The sequence below is a fragment of the Glossina fuscipes genome, unplaced genomic scaffold, assembly GCF_014805625.2.
Source record: "Glossina fuscipes isolate IAEA_lab_2018 unplaced genomic scaffold, Yale_Gfus_2 121, whole genome shotgun sequence".
Classification (NCBI taxonomy): domain Eukaryota; kingdom Metazoa; phylum Arthropoda; class Insecta; order Diptera; family Glossinidae; genus Glossina; species Glossina fuscipes.
This window is the reverse complement of record NW_023998464.1, coordinates 8,786,300-8,803,268: the sequence shown is the minus strand read 5'-3', so window position 1 is coordinate 8,803,268 and position 16,969 is coordinate 8,786,300. Positions and strand designations below refer to the sequence as shown.

At 33.7% G+C, this 16,969-nt stretch overlaps 1 protein-coding gene across 6 annotated transcripts in view; it reads right to left on the bottom strand.

Annotated features, from left to right (window-relative positions):
* The window catches only part of LOC119640350 (NPC intracellular cholesterol transporter 1), a 37,831-nt gene extending 26,691 nt beyond the window's left edge, over nucleotides 1-11,140 (bottom strand). For 4 of the 6 annotated variants that reach the window (XM_038038298.1, XM_038038300.1, XM_038038304.1 and 1 more), the window contains exon 1: nucleotides 10,008-10,968. In XM_038038298.1, the coding sequence (XP_037894226.1) occupies nucleotides 10,008-10,124 (117 nt within the window). In that variant the 5' untranslated portion in view covers nucleotides 10,125-10,968. The other 2 variants (XM_038038299.1, XM_038038302.1) reach the window with 2 other exon arrangements.
* Nucleotides 11,141-16,969: the final 5,829 nt, after the last annotated feature.

Genomic DNA, 16,969 nt, shown 5'->3' with positions numbered 1-16,969 from the left:
CTTAGTTACATGTCCGATGTTCGCTTGTACGTACGATTACAAGGCATTACGGCTATCTAGGGGTAACTTCCAACACGTATATTAACTGAAATAAACTCTGCAAAAAGATGCCAAGTGATTTTTTTTTTATAAAAAAAAAGCGCTAACCAGCTATATTGCTTACAAAATATTATCTAAATGCTGGTTGAGTGTATTCTCATTCTTCAAATATACTGTGAGCCTCACAACAGTGCTGAGATACACTTCACTTCGGTATTTCAAAGCGTTGTCCCAGGAAGTTTATTTTCATAAAATTCAGTCATTGTAAACATTAAGAGTTTGTTAAGAGTCTATATTAAGAGTCTATTATTAAGAATCTATTAAGAGTTTTTTTGAACCAGTTTAGAGTCCTTTAAAAAATTTCAATGACATCTACAATTTAATCTCAATATCGGGTGTTGTAAATTCTATCAAATCAATTCTTCTTCATACGGGCACTTTGTCTACATCGTATCCGAATCAATTTCTAATATTGATATCATAATATGACTCTTAAATTTGTATACTATATTTGATCATTTCTCCGTAGCCATTTTTTGCTAACATAACAAATTTCAAAAACTTTTCTAAATTAGTTCTGTAACCAAAAACTTAAATTTCATTACGTTGTTCGAAAGCTGCTTTTGTATAGATTGGCAGTCGTCCACAAAAATAAATTATGTTTCCCAATTTGAAAGGAGTAAACTTCCAAACCCATCTGCATCGTGATCGTACTTAATCAAGGGAGCTCTGTTACAGAGCTCTGTTAAGGATGTTAGTCAATGTCGAGTTTATCTTCACATCCTTTGTTCTGTATGTAGTAGGAATTAGTAATAATTAGTATAAGATTGACTTTAATTTAACTTAATTAAATTTAGCTGAATTTTATGTATGTAAATAAATAAACAAATAAAATAGCGAATGGACGGTTATTTTTGTAAGCTTTTATTTAAATTGCTTTTATGCAGTGGTACCTTCCCCTTTATATTTGGGATATTTGCAACAGTTACATCTTTCTAAAATTTTGCACACGCATTTTCCATCGCACACATCATGTTAATCACAACGCAGCATCCATAAATATCTCAAGTACTCCTGGACGATCTTGTTTCCTTATAAAACAGCCTTCAATTGTTTGAGAGCTTGGCATGTGGCATGTTCACGATAACGCTTCACTAAAATATATTTTGAATAGTTGACACTTTGTTTCTTTCTTTTGATTAAATAAGAAAATCTGTCTGCAGCAAATATCGTAGCAAACATTGTGATATTTTCTGCTTTTACTTTTCACACAATTTTAAAGTTCAATATGTATCATACATCATTACATCATAAATATTTCGTCTTTTAAAGAGACCGATTTTTTATCTTTACACTGGATATCTATAAGTGCATCTACTTGGGTTTTAAACATGTTCCTATTTAGTGAAGTGAGCCTTTCTAAGATTTCGCGACATAATAATATTTCATTCATTCAATATATATATATATAATAATGGAATTCATACCCTTAATGATAAAGCCAAGTTTACGATGGAATCTATTTTCAGAAAAGCAATAAACCAACCTGCTGTCATGTCTATCGGCATAATCTTTAATACTTTTGCAGTATGTGATAGCACAAAGTGATTGAATTGGAAGTAAATAAGGATTACTCCACACAACAGAATATCAATTTGCTGGGCTAGAAAGTCAATGGTACAATAACTTCGCGAAACGTTGACGCGTCTCAGCTACCTACAAACGGAACGGTCAATAACACATTCTTCTATTTTATGAAAAAGTGAATTCAAGCTTCACAGTGTTTTCAACTCTCCATCAGTATGTATTTTATATTTATTGAAAAAAAACTAATAGCGAATCTATTGCACGTTGGATGGCTTAAAGTGAGAAAAGGCAAATCATTCTGTAATTCGAAAAATGAACTAAAAAAAATTTGTACAGTGTCAGGCAGATATCAGGCTGCTGTGTCTATCCTTTTTGATAGTATTTGTTGGAGAGTTCACTTCTAAAATAAATATGTTTGCCATTATCGAAATTTAACTTTCTAGTTTTTAAAGACAGCTATCTAAAAGCCCATATGGGCGAAGTTGAATTGATATGTCATGGAAAATAAAAGATGCATTCTATTTCACACTTGTCGACTTAAGTAGTGAAATAAATCTCGATTTTTCAGAAAATCAATCTTGCCTTTCTCGGCTTAAACAACGAAGCATCGAACAGCGATATAAGAAGATGTTGGTGAGGCGTACAAAAGGCGCTACTTAATATAACTCGGCGGATATTCATTCTTTTCTTATTCAAATTTATTACAAATCCGAAGGACAACATTATGAAGAAAAGTACTTGGGGGAGATTTTCGATAACTTAATTTTAACACTAATCACAAAAATTAGCTTTTCTTGATTGAAAATTGAAATTATTTGTTCAAACACTCGATAATCGCACGAATCTTATTATTTTTGATATCATCACTTGGTGTAACAGTGATAATTCTGGCTGTTTGATTCCTACTTCAACGTCTGATAGGGCTGTTGTGTTCTTTAATGAATTGTTTGATCACAATTTGATTCAATATAATCGTATCCCTAATTGTAATGGTAGACTGCTTGATCTCTGCTTTGCAAACTTTCCTGAGATTAACGTAAATCGTTGCCCACCTTTTAGTATACCTGACGACCCTTATCATCCATCTGAGTGCATTTCCTTTCAACATATGAATAATGGTTCGTTGAACTGCCTTAATGTGCAAATTAAATTTTTTTAAATAAATGTTATGAATTTCATAAAATCAATACTGTATTGCCAAAACATCGTCATTCACATATGAGGCTTGATTTCTCAACCGGAAGTATTGGAAGCTTATTGTCATCGTTCTACAATACATTAAATCTAGCTATTGCTGCATCTGCTCCGATCAAGCAGTGCCGACCTCGAAGCAGGTGTCCGGCCTGGTTTAATAAAACAACTAAATATTACAAGAATAGAAAAAACACGCTACTCAAAAAATATTCGAAAAGTGGCTCTGCGAGTTACTGCAGATACCTTCAGTTCATTAAATCCTCTCTGTTGGCTAATCCTAAATTCTTTTTTAAATTTGTTAACTCTAAAGAAAAATTTCCACATATCCCTCTCGTGTTTCTTTTAATGGCTCTGATTCCTCGGATGATTTTGAAATCCCAAATCTGTTTGCTGAGTATTTCCGACGAGACTTTTCGATTGCTAATTTCGATTTATCAGCAAACTACCCATATCCTATAACTAACTCCGTCTCAATTCCTAACTTGGTAATTTCGGAAGATGACGTTTTTAAAGGGTTGAGTACTCTGAAACGTTGTTGTGCGCCAGGACCTGATGGAATTTTATCATGTGTACTTAAATCTTGCACTGTCGAGTTATGTGGTGTGATCTCAAAAATTTTTAACCAGTCCTTGAATTTAGGTGTTTTCCCTTCGTGTTGGAAGAGTAGTTTCCTTATTCCTATCCGAAAGAGTAGAACTAGCCAATTTGTTGAGAACTACAGAGGCATAACTAAGTTGAGTGTCTTGCCCAAGTTGTTCGAGCGAATTGTGACTCAGCATCTGGCCTTTGCCATTAATTTGTACGTTTCTCCACACCACCATGGCTTTCGGAAGGGGCGATCTACAGTCACCAACTTGTTAGAGTTTACTTGTCATGTTTTCAAGGCTTTTTCTAGTGGCTCTCGCACAGATGTTATATAAATTGATTTAAGCAAAGCGTTTAATATGGTTAACCGTGACTTACTTATCTTTAAACTCCAAGCCTCTGGCATCCCTTTCTATTTAGTGAACTAGATAAGCTCTTATCTGCATAACAGATTCTTCAGGGTTTTGTTCAACTTCATCACCTCGGATGAATTGCCCGTTATGTCTGGCGTACCTCAAGGAAGTCACTTAGGTCCCATTTTATTTAGTTTATACGTTAACGATTAATTCCAGCCAAATCTTAATATATGCTAATGATGTGAAACTGTTTTCTTCCTTCTCTGTTGAATCGCAATCACATCAGCTTCAAGGTGACTTGGATAATTTTGTTGCATGGTGCTCTTTGAGTCTTCTCAAACTAAATCTGAGTAATTGTAAGAAACTTTCATTCTCAAGAAGAAAGTCATTCATTACTCAGTATTTCATAGATTCGCATAAGCTGGAGGACGTCGATTCGATCGAAGATTTAGGCGTCCTATTTGACCATAGATTACGTTTCAACTTGCATATTGAGCTCTCGATAAGCAAAGCTAGGTCCGCGCTTGGTTTTATAAAAAGGTTGTCCACAGAGCTTGATGATCCCTACATTTCGGAAAGGCTGTATATGTGTTTGGTTAGACCCATACTCGAGTATGCCTTTGTTGTGTGGTCTCCTTCATATAGGTGCTACGTAGATTCAATTGAATCTGATCAAAAGTAATTCTTGCTGTTTGTCCTTAGAAATATGGGTTGGGGTCCGATTGCTTCTCTTCCTCCCTATGAAAATATGTTGCTTCTGCTGTCCTTACCGTCTCTTGAGAAACGTAGGTTTGTTCTTGGCGTTTCCTTTGTAATCAAAGTAATACATGGTGCGATCGACTCGCCTTCATTACTTGGTGAAATAAGCTTTAATGTCCCCAACCGCTTCTTCAGGCACTTTATCTTGGTTAAGCTTAATCAGTGTAAATATAATTATGAGCTGTTTAATCCGCTCAGAGTAGTTTGCAAGAGCCTAAATGACGTCTATCACTTATTCTCCTTATCGGACTCTTTAAAGTCCATTAAAGCAACATTGCTTAATACGCGCGATTTACCTATGTCTTACTTAAACTAGCTCTTATACTTAAAAGTCGTTAAGATTAGAAAATGAATTGTTGTTAAGTATGATCGGTTGCCAGGCTTATGCATGTTGTGGAATGGCTTAGGGGTTCATTTGCAATTTGGTCCTGTACCGGTTGTAAGTGTGGCTCTATGCTGGTTGTGTACATGCTTTTTTACTTTTTTTTCCGTCTTTTGGACTTCGATTTTTTGAATTTTTCATTTTAGTACTTTACTATACGCTTAATACACTGTTAATTGGACGGTTTTTTAGACTACTACGCTGGCAATACTTCTTAATTACAATGCTTTCTTGGTGTTTGAAATATTCTCTCGCATCGATTTGGATATTTTTCATATATTACGCGTTATAGAACGAGAATGTTGGACGGAGATATCTTACCTGCAAGCTCATCAACTTTTCGTTTAATTAATTAACCACCGTCCGTCATATTTGTTTAATTTCTTCCGTGCTTTATACACACTTCATTTCCATTCTCTCTTAACGGCCTTCGCTTGCTCGTTTTCCATTTTAAACTAAACAGTTTGTAAAAACGAAGCTCTCTAAATACTACGAATCTACCAGGCTCCTGTCACTTTTTTATGAAGCGCATTGTCAAACTTTACCACATTATTCAGGTGAATTTCTGACTAAATTCCCCATAAAATCACAAACTACTTGTCTTTTCATCTTTTCCCAACGATTTTCAAGTGACTGAAAGAATGATATGAACATAACATGCTTGTCACCTCAGTTACCGCTGCTCTACCCTACAGATTTCCGTTGCAATGTGATTTTTGCGAAAAGAAACATAATTATGTGCCTCCAAAAAAAGTGATAATATCATTGGCGGTAAAAAAAAACGAATTATTGAAATCGAATTGCAGGAAAAGACGAATGAAACAGCCAAAGATCTGAGTTGAAGCCTCTATTGCTCAAAAGTCCTTTCGATTTATCCTTTGCGCTGATGAAAGTAACGCAATATCTGTACATCCGTAGAGAAACAGCCAGTCACATATCTACATCCCCTGAACGGTAAGTCAAATTTAAAAGCGAGTGGTTTTGGCTGTCGGTAACATGCGTAATTATCTCGGACATTATTTTAACATATAGGAAGACGAGTAGCTCCCCATACCAAGGTAATTTTCTTGTCCTTGCATCTTTTGAATTGTAATAGCAACGCATCGGCAATCAATGGCTTTCCGAATTCTTAGACAAGAACACTATTTTGCCTTTAATAAACTAGCTGACGTAAACACATTCTATATTATAAGTGATTACATACTCACACTTATAAATGTCTATCGTATCGCATTTTATATATTTTGCAGTTCTCAATGTTTATTAAATTTTATTATATGCAACAGTAGGACAACGTAAACACAATAATCGCTCGGAAATGTTCTTACATATTACCCAAGTATAGTCGATACAAATTTAAACAATTATCTTTTTGCTAGTATATATAATTGTTTGAAGAACAATTTCTCTTAATCATCCATCGAAGCCAACGGAAATTTAATTATTAATAACGAACACTCGAAAACTTTAGCGAATGAAAACTACTAACGGCATCTTGTGAGGCAAGAGGTAAGACGATGTGGAACTTATTAACCTCTTCAAACCCTATTGGAGGAACGTTTTCTTTCATTCTCTGTATGCTTTTGAAAACAATCAAAGCGCCTAAGTTTTCAATATTTGCGAGTGTTTCAAAGAACCGGTGAGCATTTTTACCAAATACATGTGCATATCACAATCGATAAAAATTACTGTGACCAAACCGGGTCAGCGATTATATATATTTTTTAGTAAACCTTTTAACATTCTTATCAACCATGCATTTATTTATTTTTTTTCGATTGAGAAGCAATGTGTTGATGATTCAGAACTCAACTGAAATTGGTTCATCCCAAGCCAGCGATTTTTCAAGGGGATTAATAATAGCAAGCAATTCAGCATTGAACCCATTATAACAAAAGCTGGATGCAATACAGAACTCTGCAGATGATTAGAGTCGAACGATAATTTCCTTAGGTTATCAAAGACGAATTGTCTTAAGAGAAATGATACCGTAATTTTAAATCGGAACCGTTTCCACGCTCGCCGACTTGTAGGAGTTGTTCGAGATTATTTTCTACAACGTAACGTTTCTGCTGGCAAATTACAATCGAAAAAAATGGGCCAGCATACTTACATACATACAAGAAAATTGTTTCGGGATGTAATGCAACGCAATGCTGGACCACAACTATTTCTACACTTTCTTACTTGCACCAACAGTTGGATCAGTTTTTGTTTATTTGAAGCGTCCTAGCGGATGACCAATTGAAAAACTGCTTTTCATCAAGATTGGCTCTCATGTCCACCAACGCGTTAAAAACTTAAATTACTCAACCCCGCTAATTGTTTTATGATGCCCATTTTCTACAAACATAATGTAATACATTAACTAGGAATAACTGGACGCTACACTTAAAATGATGTATCAAAAAACTATAAATTTTGCGATAGTGGAATCCTTCATGCTTTCGATCCCATTAAACTATGGACATAGTATCAAAATAATATATCATTCACAATGTTTTTGTTGGGTTAACCAGCGAAACTAACTAACTAACTAACATAAGTTTTAAAGTAAATAAAAAAATAATTTCGGATTTAAAAAAAAGGAATTAGTTTAATGGCGAAAGTAAAGCGATATAACGGTGTCAAGAAAATAGGCTTCTTACGCAACATTTGCTTCTTTTTTCCTTATAATGATAATTTTATATCATTGAAGCTAATAAGTAAGCACGAAAAAATAAAAATTATATTATAAAAATGCTTGTCGTTGACAATATTTACAAATTGTAATAATTTTTTTAAATTTGGTTTGCAAACTTCTAGTTTTTTAAAACAGTTTTTGGCGACAATGAGAGTTGCAATAACGACAAGCCAAACTAAACAGTGACGCCGACACAGTTAGATAAAAATACGTTGCCGATCAGTTATTCATATCTATCTAAGGATTGCTTAGGCCACATCGACAAAAAGAGTTCCAAACTTTCCATTTTTATTTCGGAATAATTTCATTCCTTGTTTAAGCTAAAGGAAAACCGTATGTCTATTTATTCATTTACCACAGCCGGCAAGTTTTTAAAACACTATTTTGATATTCTCGAGTGGAAATTATCTTTGATGGTGCTATTAAAATGTTGAAAGATTTAATTCAACATTATTTATAAACTAACAGTTAACAAACGGAAACTGTTTACTAAAAACTAGAAATGAGTTTTAAAATAATATGATAATTAAGTGGTGCCATTGTATTTTAACCTGTTTTCTGATTTATTCAAACTTTGAACTTTTCCTTTGATATATATAAAAATTTTGTACTCTCTTAGAAGCTGTAGTTTAGCACCAATGAAAAAGCAGTGAACTTTGTAACCGAAGAGGACAATTGCCTTTTTAAATAAAAATAAAGATTTTATTCCAATTTCTAATTAATACGATTTCGAAATCGGTGTAAACAACTGCATTCAGAAACATGGGAGCAAATCTTTAAAGAAAGTTTGCGTTCTTGAATGAGTTCATATTTTAAGTTTAATTTAAAAACTAATAATAATAATTATTAAAGACAATTAATAATTAATTAATGTGCCGGTAAGACTACAAATTTTTTTTAACACAACAACAACCCTAAAGGTATTTTAAAGTTGCAAGGGTTAACCATCATTTCGATATGGAGTGGCAGCGAATTCCATAACTTTACAGCGTAAAGAAGTAGGTAAGGTACGATTCATCGTCCATTCAGATTTCGCAAACCGAATTTTTTCATGTAAATATCTTAGCGTTCGGATCCATATAAGCTGGTGATTTATTATAACTTATTTATAACAACTTGCAATTTTTTGCTAAATGCGTAGTCTAATTTACCACATACATATGATACGTATGATATGAGCGGTATAACAATGTATTTAACTAATATCAATTAGGATTGGAAATGTAAGATAAGCAGAGTTATAGTTTTCTTAAAATGGATATGTTTAAGTAAATACTTAGAATTCAAATATAATCCAACCTTCTCAATTATCAGCCGTTCAAACACTGTGAATAGATCAGTTGAAAGTCTTCAGGAAGGATGGAGCATGAGTTTATCCTAATGGGAGTTATCGTCGCTATGTTCCAAACTTTAAGTAAGTAAGTTAATATGTTATTAAATGTATGAGTCAAAGGTGTAATATCACTTGAACTGAGAACCAGTTTGACAAACGTGATGTCAATATTATCATGACCGTCAGAATTTGAATAAATGCCATGCATAGCCGGACATACTTCATCCTCGGTGAAGGCTCTAAATTGAAAACTTTCACCGTGCCAATACCTGAACTCCTGATTCACAAGCTAGAAACGGTTGCTACATCCAGTGTTGGATTTCAAAAAGTGATGATTCAATGATCCAGGGTTGACTTCACACAAGAGCATCCTCATTCTAAGGCCGACTTCCGGGAGATTCCTTAGGAAGAAGATTGACATCCAGCTTCTTATTAAAATATAATCGTTTCACGTGCCTAGTAACTACAAGAAAATCTCCCAAGTAACCGCATTAGGGCCACTTTTCCAAATTTTGTAAGCCGCTCTACAAAGTCTAATAACATACTAACATTACACGTCTTCAATGCGACGTACTCATTAAATAGCAAGAACAATCAATACATTAAATAATATAACGTCGACAACGTTCGAAACATCGCTCCCGTACATTTGAGAGGAGGCACAGCATTGCAAATCAAAGGAATAAACTTTCGTTTACACTTTTGAAAAATCCATTGCAAAGCCTCACGCAAAAATCATTTAACAAGAAGTAAATGATCATCAACCTTTTAGCGAGAGAGAATATTATATATTATTATATGTACTATCATATATAACAAAGTGCGACACAACAATTCACACATACGTTAGTAACCATGACCATAAGTGTTGGTATAGAGCAGATAAAGGTTTTTGTTCATACATCTCCTATGAATCATAATCATATATATGTATGCATATATATATATATATATATATATACGTAAGTATTAATAGCTAACTATGTATAATATATAAACATGTTTATAGACGATTATACAAATGAGTTGTTTATTCAGGGAATGCATTCGTGTAGATGCAAATGTAACTGTAAGCGTAATAAAACTCACCTGTACGGTTGGAGCAAACAAGTTGAAAAATATCGCAGAAAAACATAACAAGTAAATAGATGAAGCCGGGGAGCGACTGCGTATAGTAAACGACCTTGAATCAGGCGCCATCATCATCAATATGCACCCTAACGACAGTAAACGAAATTATTTTGCCCTTTAGAAGGCCAACTCGGTTGATGCCCGCCGCCACCACTTCACAAACACACACGTACCAGTTGCTACCCAAACCGAAGAGTAACAATTCAAATGAAAGAATTACCTTCCAATCAGCACTTCACTTATATTCCCGATATTGCCCAAATTAGTTTTCAGTCACAAAAGCATTAAACCAATCTTTTTTCATATATTCATGAAGCCACGATAATGCCAACACCCAATTTTCGAACAATATATTTTCGATGACTCTAGATCTATTGCACGCATAAACGCGGATGGTGAATTCGACTATAGATGATGGAAATATTTAATTGTTGCAAAACAAAATCGAAAAGAGAAGTGAATTACAAGTACAATTCAAATTGCTTTTAAAGCACGCAACGGAACATAAACTCAAAATATGTAGGAGAGCGTAAAACGAGAGACTTGTAGAAATAAAACGGCAAATTACGATGTACGCAGGCACACAAAACCACGAAGTGTGAGACGTAATTAAATAATAAAAAAAAAAATGCTTTCTGTTAAATGAAAAAAGAATAGGAAAATATCTATTTTATTTAATATTCCTTAAAGAATTCGTTTTGCATATTCTTTCATTTTTGTTGTTAATTTTATTTTCTTAAGCCAACACCATCACTTCATAATGCAATTAATATTTTCATAACTATAATTTATTCATTATTTCTTAGAATTTGTTTCTTTATGTTTTAATATGTCTTTGTTTTTAACTTTTAAAGTGAGAAGAAATCGAATTTTCAACTAGTGACAGTTTAGCACGAAAAAATCAATAAAAAAATTTCACTTAAAACTTTACATTTGTTTTTCCAATCGCTCGCCAAAGTTATTCAAAGTTATTCATTGGATGGAATTTTAATACGATTTATCAAAATAAATTTATTGTAAAATTTTTGTCAACAGTTTTCTTATATTTGCGAAATATTTGTGTTCTTTCTTTAGTAGATATTTCAATTGCAAAGAAAACAAAATATACTAGAAAAAATTTTCCGTTTGAAGACCTCCTTACTTTCCTTATAATAAATAGATTTACTCATTTTATATACAACATATGTCATTCCCCTAATGCTGCCAAGTAATCAAAGAATACATGCCAGAACAGACATGATTGCCAAAATAACGATTTACAAAATATCTTAGGTTTTATTTTAGCCGCACTATTTATTAAAAAAAAATAGTTTTCTTTCTGTACGTAAAAAGTTTTGGTGTGGTCTCTATAAACGCCACACCAGATATGCTGTTTATTATTAAATTTGCTAAACAAAGTACATATATATATAGAACAAATTAAGGCTTGTTTCATGGCATTGTTCGCTGGCTTCCCTTTCTTCCCGTAATACACGGTATGAAACGGAATGTCATAAGTTAAGTTCACTTAACTCCTATTATTAAAATGCAGTTGTATTTTTATCGGTTCCATTGTTTTGGCATTTCAGATTGAAACATCCTGACTTAGCAAGGAGACATATTAGAAAATTAACTGCGTATATAGCCCGTGGAAGAGAGACAATGCGGAACGTCAAAGGAAGTGCACCTATCCTTTGACTGAGCAATACAAAATTTGTTATCGACACATCGACGATGTGTTTACAAGCAGAAGTGCCAATTACGTCCGTTCGGAAGACGGATTTATAAAATACGATTACGTTGACAGCAGAGCTACGAAGAGCGATGAACACCAAACCGTGTTCGGGTTCGCTGTTTGAAGCGCATTTACCTTAATAATAAATTATTATCTGTTGACCTCTTCCAAAGTTAAAGTTTTAGGAGAAAATTTGCAAGTAAACCCTCAACTGGCGAAAAAGATCAGGCTAACCACCAAGGCGATCGTTTCTGATAGGTCCAATAAAAATATAGCGGTCCTAACACGTCATCAAATTACTTCTAAAAGCTAAGCTGCTTCTAGCAAGGCCTTAAATGCCAATAATTTTGTTAAAAGAAAAAACTGGCAGCAAAAGGCTTAAGGCTGACATTCTGAAAAATTTTATTGGAAGATATGGCATTATTTGTAATATCCCCTTAAAATATAACATGAATGATTTCATTATGTATGCTACATGTGGTCTGATTCTATTCGGATCGCCTGCCGGACTCAACAGCAGGCATTCAAAATAGACTCTTATTTCGATGAGTGGAGGCAAAATTGATTTTAAAGGCAATCGGTTTTTAAAAATTATGCTGTAATAAACGCAACCTACAGTGATGTTTAAATGTGGCAGACTGCAAGGACGAAGATTCCAAATCATCAAAATGTGGTAAAAGGACCAAATAACTTTAGATAACTTATATTATTCTATTCCGCTCCTATAGGGGCCGCTACTTGAGGAGAATCTCCTAGCCACTGGGCTTGGACGTGAGGACTGGCGTCTTCGACAGATTTATGGCTGACAGAGGATTTCTTGGAAATGCCAGGGGGATTGCCATTTCAGTACAGATGCTGAATGATGTGCAGGGCGCAACACTCCAAGCGGCAATCGACAACGTGGAGATCGCAGATGATGATGGCGATGGATGGATGATGGAATGTTGACAAGGTTACCGAACTTCCAACAACAGCGGTACATGAATGGAGGTAAAAGCGGTGAACACCCGGCTAACAATCAGAAACTTCGCAGCACTCATGGACGAACTACTAGAGGCTTACCCTGGCATAAATATTGCGCCATACAGGGTAAGCCAGGATCTGTGTGAAAGGTTTTTCATCAGAAGAAACATCGGCGATGATAAAAAACCTGATGATCCTGCAGGTGGAACGATGGGTAGAAGGAATCAGAGCTGATGACAACTACCTCCTCATCGATGAAATGAGCTACAAACTCCAAGCTGAGTCCGAAGAAGAGTTTGTACCATTCGGCCATGGAGAGGTATTCAGCGATCTGATCCTCCAGCGGATGATACCCAGAGTATTTACAATAATAAATAAGGCCCCACTTATTAATATAATATAAATATTGTAATGAAAAAATTTGGTGTGCACAAATTATCGTGTTTATTGGAAAGACTCTCTAGTTATCTTTCCAAAGTGTGACTAAGTGTACCGCAGTTTAGCCCTAAGCTGCTCGGCTTCATAAGCGCCAAGTCTGTCCGTCTCTTAAGATGCCAATAAGTCTCGGCAAGAGACGGTCCCTAAATTTTATGGTTTTGGCGGATTGAACGCCTTTGAGATTTCAGCGGATTAATACGCTTGTTATTTTGAATTGCTTGATAACAATTGAGTTCTTTATTAAAAAGGTGCACTATTTATACTTAATTCTAATAGGTGACTTAATGCTAACGTAATCACTAATTAATTGGGGGCACCTGGCATCGTATTGCATTTCGTAATGCAATAACCAGTCAGTTGAAAGAACACGAGGAATATTAAATATGTCAAGATTGTTAAAGAATAAGGAAAAAATATGAAGAATATTAAAATGAAGATAAAGTATATATATATATTAAAGAATATGTGAACAATATATGAGAAATATTAATCAAGAATGTTAGCAAATAATATTAAAATGAGAAATATTGGAAAGATAGACAAATATATTTGAATATTAAATAAGGGCACATAACTATATAAATGAAGGATAGCAAAAACAAAAATATCAAGATTAAATACATAAACAAACAAATAAAAATAATTTAGAAAACAAGAACAAAGTCATAAAATAACAACACAAAACATTGTATCGAACAACAAAAACTAAACCCACCCAAATGCAACTTCCTACAACTAGATGTAGTCTATCATACGTTTAAGTTTCTGCATAATTTTAATAAAAAATAGATATGTAGATAATTTAGTAGGTATGGAAAAGCCTCCAATTAACACGGCCCATAGTGTTTGCCTTTCCAGCATGGATGGATTAATACTAATAATACTACTTTGCTGATCAATGATGAAAATGTATTCATGTTTTCAATGTTTTTTTTTTTTGGTGATTAAATGGATAAGATATTGTCACCAAGAACTATGTGGAACCAGTAATGTTCGGATTTTTAGTTGTATCTAGCCTAATATACTGAGACAAAAACATGAGCAACATCTATGTTTAATATACCCGGTACCGCAAGTTGTGTACTACTCTTTGCCGGAGCCCGGTAGACCTAAAAGCAACTACTTTATCGGATACCGTTGTATTTTTTTCTAAAACACTATATAAATATTTTTTATGTTCCAATGATAAACATTTTCCTTCCCGAGTTTTTGGGCAATTTTCACTTGTTTTATTTTTCTATTAATATCGTTTCAATTTTTCCGCCTTTCAACCACAAATGCAATTTTGTTCATAGTTTGCAAAAAAAGGGTTGAGGCGAGTATGATTAAAAATGAATGTTAATCCATTTGGTCTCATTGGCCCTAGAATAGTTTTAAATTCTTTATGTGTAATGATAATAAAATTGTATTACAAATTATATTATATATTATATCGGAATATAATTAATCAATATAATAAAGGAATTATTAAAATCCCTGAAAATGTTCAAAAATAGAAAATATGTTAGTTACCATTAAAATGGTACAATCACAATGTAGAACTTAATTTGTGGAAAGAATCACAATGTAGAACTCAATATTTGAGGAACTAAAAAATGTTAATCATTTTGGTTTTAATGGTCGCTTTTCTTGGACTCCATTGCATATTTTAACATCTCTGTTTTTTGTCTTCCGTTAGAATATGATGTTAATACTTAAACTTTTAGGCATCTCTAAAGTTTGGAAGCAATAATACGCGAAAAACAAGAAAGAGACTTTTTGACGAAAGAATCAAGTCCTGACTGTAAAAACCAAAATGAATATCACCACAAAACGTTCAATATATTTTAATAAATTGGAACACGTTTATAGTTAATTAGGTTTTAACACCGTATAAAGCCATAAAAAAAAAAAATTACTAAGTTCTTAGAAACAACAAGTTTAGCAACTCTGTGCGCGCGAACATTGCTAAGATTTGGCAAACACGAAACATGGATCCTCTACGTATGAACGTAGACATAATATGCAATATTTGCTATAAACATGCCAGACATTGCTTGTAATGACCAGTGGCCTTCAGACGTAAGTATTCCAAATATACTAAGCGTAATTTGAAAACATAATGGAAAATGAACTCTTTTATCTGACAGTTTCCAAGATTAAATAGATTTTTCCTGCTAAAAATAAGTGAATATCAACGTGTTTTTGCTAATGACACGTAATTAACTCATTACGTGTTATTAAGCCCGAGATCAATTTCCAAAAAGAAAACACAAATTCTGAAAGAAGCTTTAAAGTTCTTTGAAGTTAACTGATTCCAAGTGGACAAATCAAAGTGAGCCCTAAATTGAAATAAAAATTATATTTATCTTATAGTGAAAAGTCTTGTACATAACTTATAAGGTAAATAAAGATAAACCTTTACTAAGAATAGACGATATGTGCTTTTCAGTTTTCAGGGCCCTGTTAATATATGTTAAAGATTAGAAAAATTTTGAAAATTTTCGGTTTTCTTTGAGCTGCTTGAATTTTTCAGCATCATGAAAGTCTCCTTTAGGTGCATCCTGCCTTTAGGTGCTTGTAACTGCCCTACACCATTTCGCTTAATGTCTTCATCATAGGATGGCAAACATTTTACATTGTTTCTATAAGTGAATGGATACGTAAAGTACCTAATTTGATTTACACTTAATACAATAAATATTTAAATCAAATCGCTACTTCCAAACCAATTTTAACTAGAAAGTACCGAAAGTTTATTTTTGTAAGAATTTCAAATGGTCCGATGGCTTGAAGTAGGCGTCCTCGGCGCACCAGTCTCATCAGTGCTAGTGTCGAAGTCGCTATTGATTTCTATCAGTCGTGATATTACTTCACCCATTATGGGCTTAGCCCCATTTACCACGCTCTGCATGAACTCAAAAAATCCTTCGACCTCTGAACGCATACTCTCCTGCAGTCACTGGTCACGTTTAATTTGTTTTTTTATAGTCTTAACTGCCCGCTTATATCCCAGCTCTTCAGCATACCATAGGTATGCTGTATGAGAGGTATAGACCGACACACCCTCAAGTCTTTTCAGACTATTCTTGACAGATTCTAATAGTTTTCTTATATGGTGAACAGTCATTGCTCGGTTTAATTCCGAGCTAAGCCTATTTGCCAATTCTTTGTACTTTCCGTTTGTCGACACGGCCCAATGACGCCACATTGTCGGATGCTCGCGGAGGAGCCTGCAAGGCGCTTCATGTGTTAACAATATTATTTTCAAATTTCAGTAAAGCTGCACTGAACAATTATTCTAATTGATATTCTCCATGTAAAGCAAACATGTTCGCAAGCATTTAAGTACCGACTGGGATCACTGCTACAATTATGAATGAATCAATGTTTTAAAGATAGTCCTACATATAAAAATAGATAATTATCAAGCTAAATTAAAATAAAACAACGAGCTTTTCCTTATTATTTTAATTTGATTGACAAAAAAAATTTACATTTTTTACATTTTAAAGTAATATTATTATTATTATTATTTTAATTTTAGACTAATGAATTGAATTCTTAGACTAAAAAAAGAGACATTGAGCACTAGCAACACAGGCTATCGGCTCTAATTTAAATAAATGGATATTAGATAATAAGCTTAGTAGTATTAATAAAGTAAAATATTGAATTGATATTCTGTTCTGAAGTTGATTGTAGAATGTTCAAAAGGTTAATCGTTCCAAATGCAATACTTCTAGCCAAGGAAAAGTTGAGGCAGTCGCAGAGAATGTGCTTTATAGTAAGAGTTTGTCCACAACAGCAGATTGGGGGAGAAGAC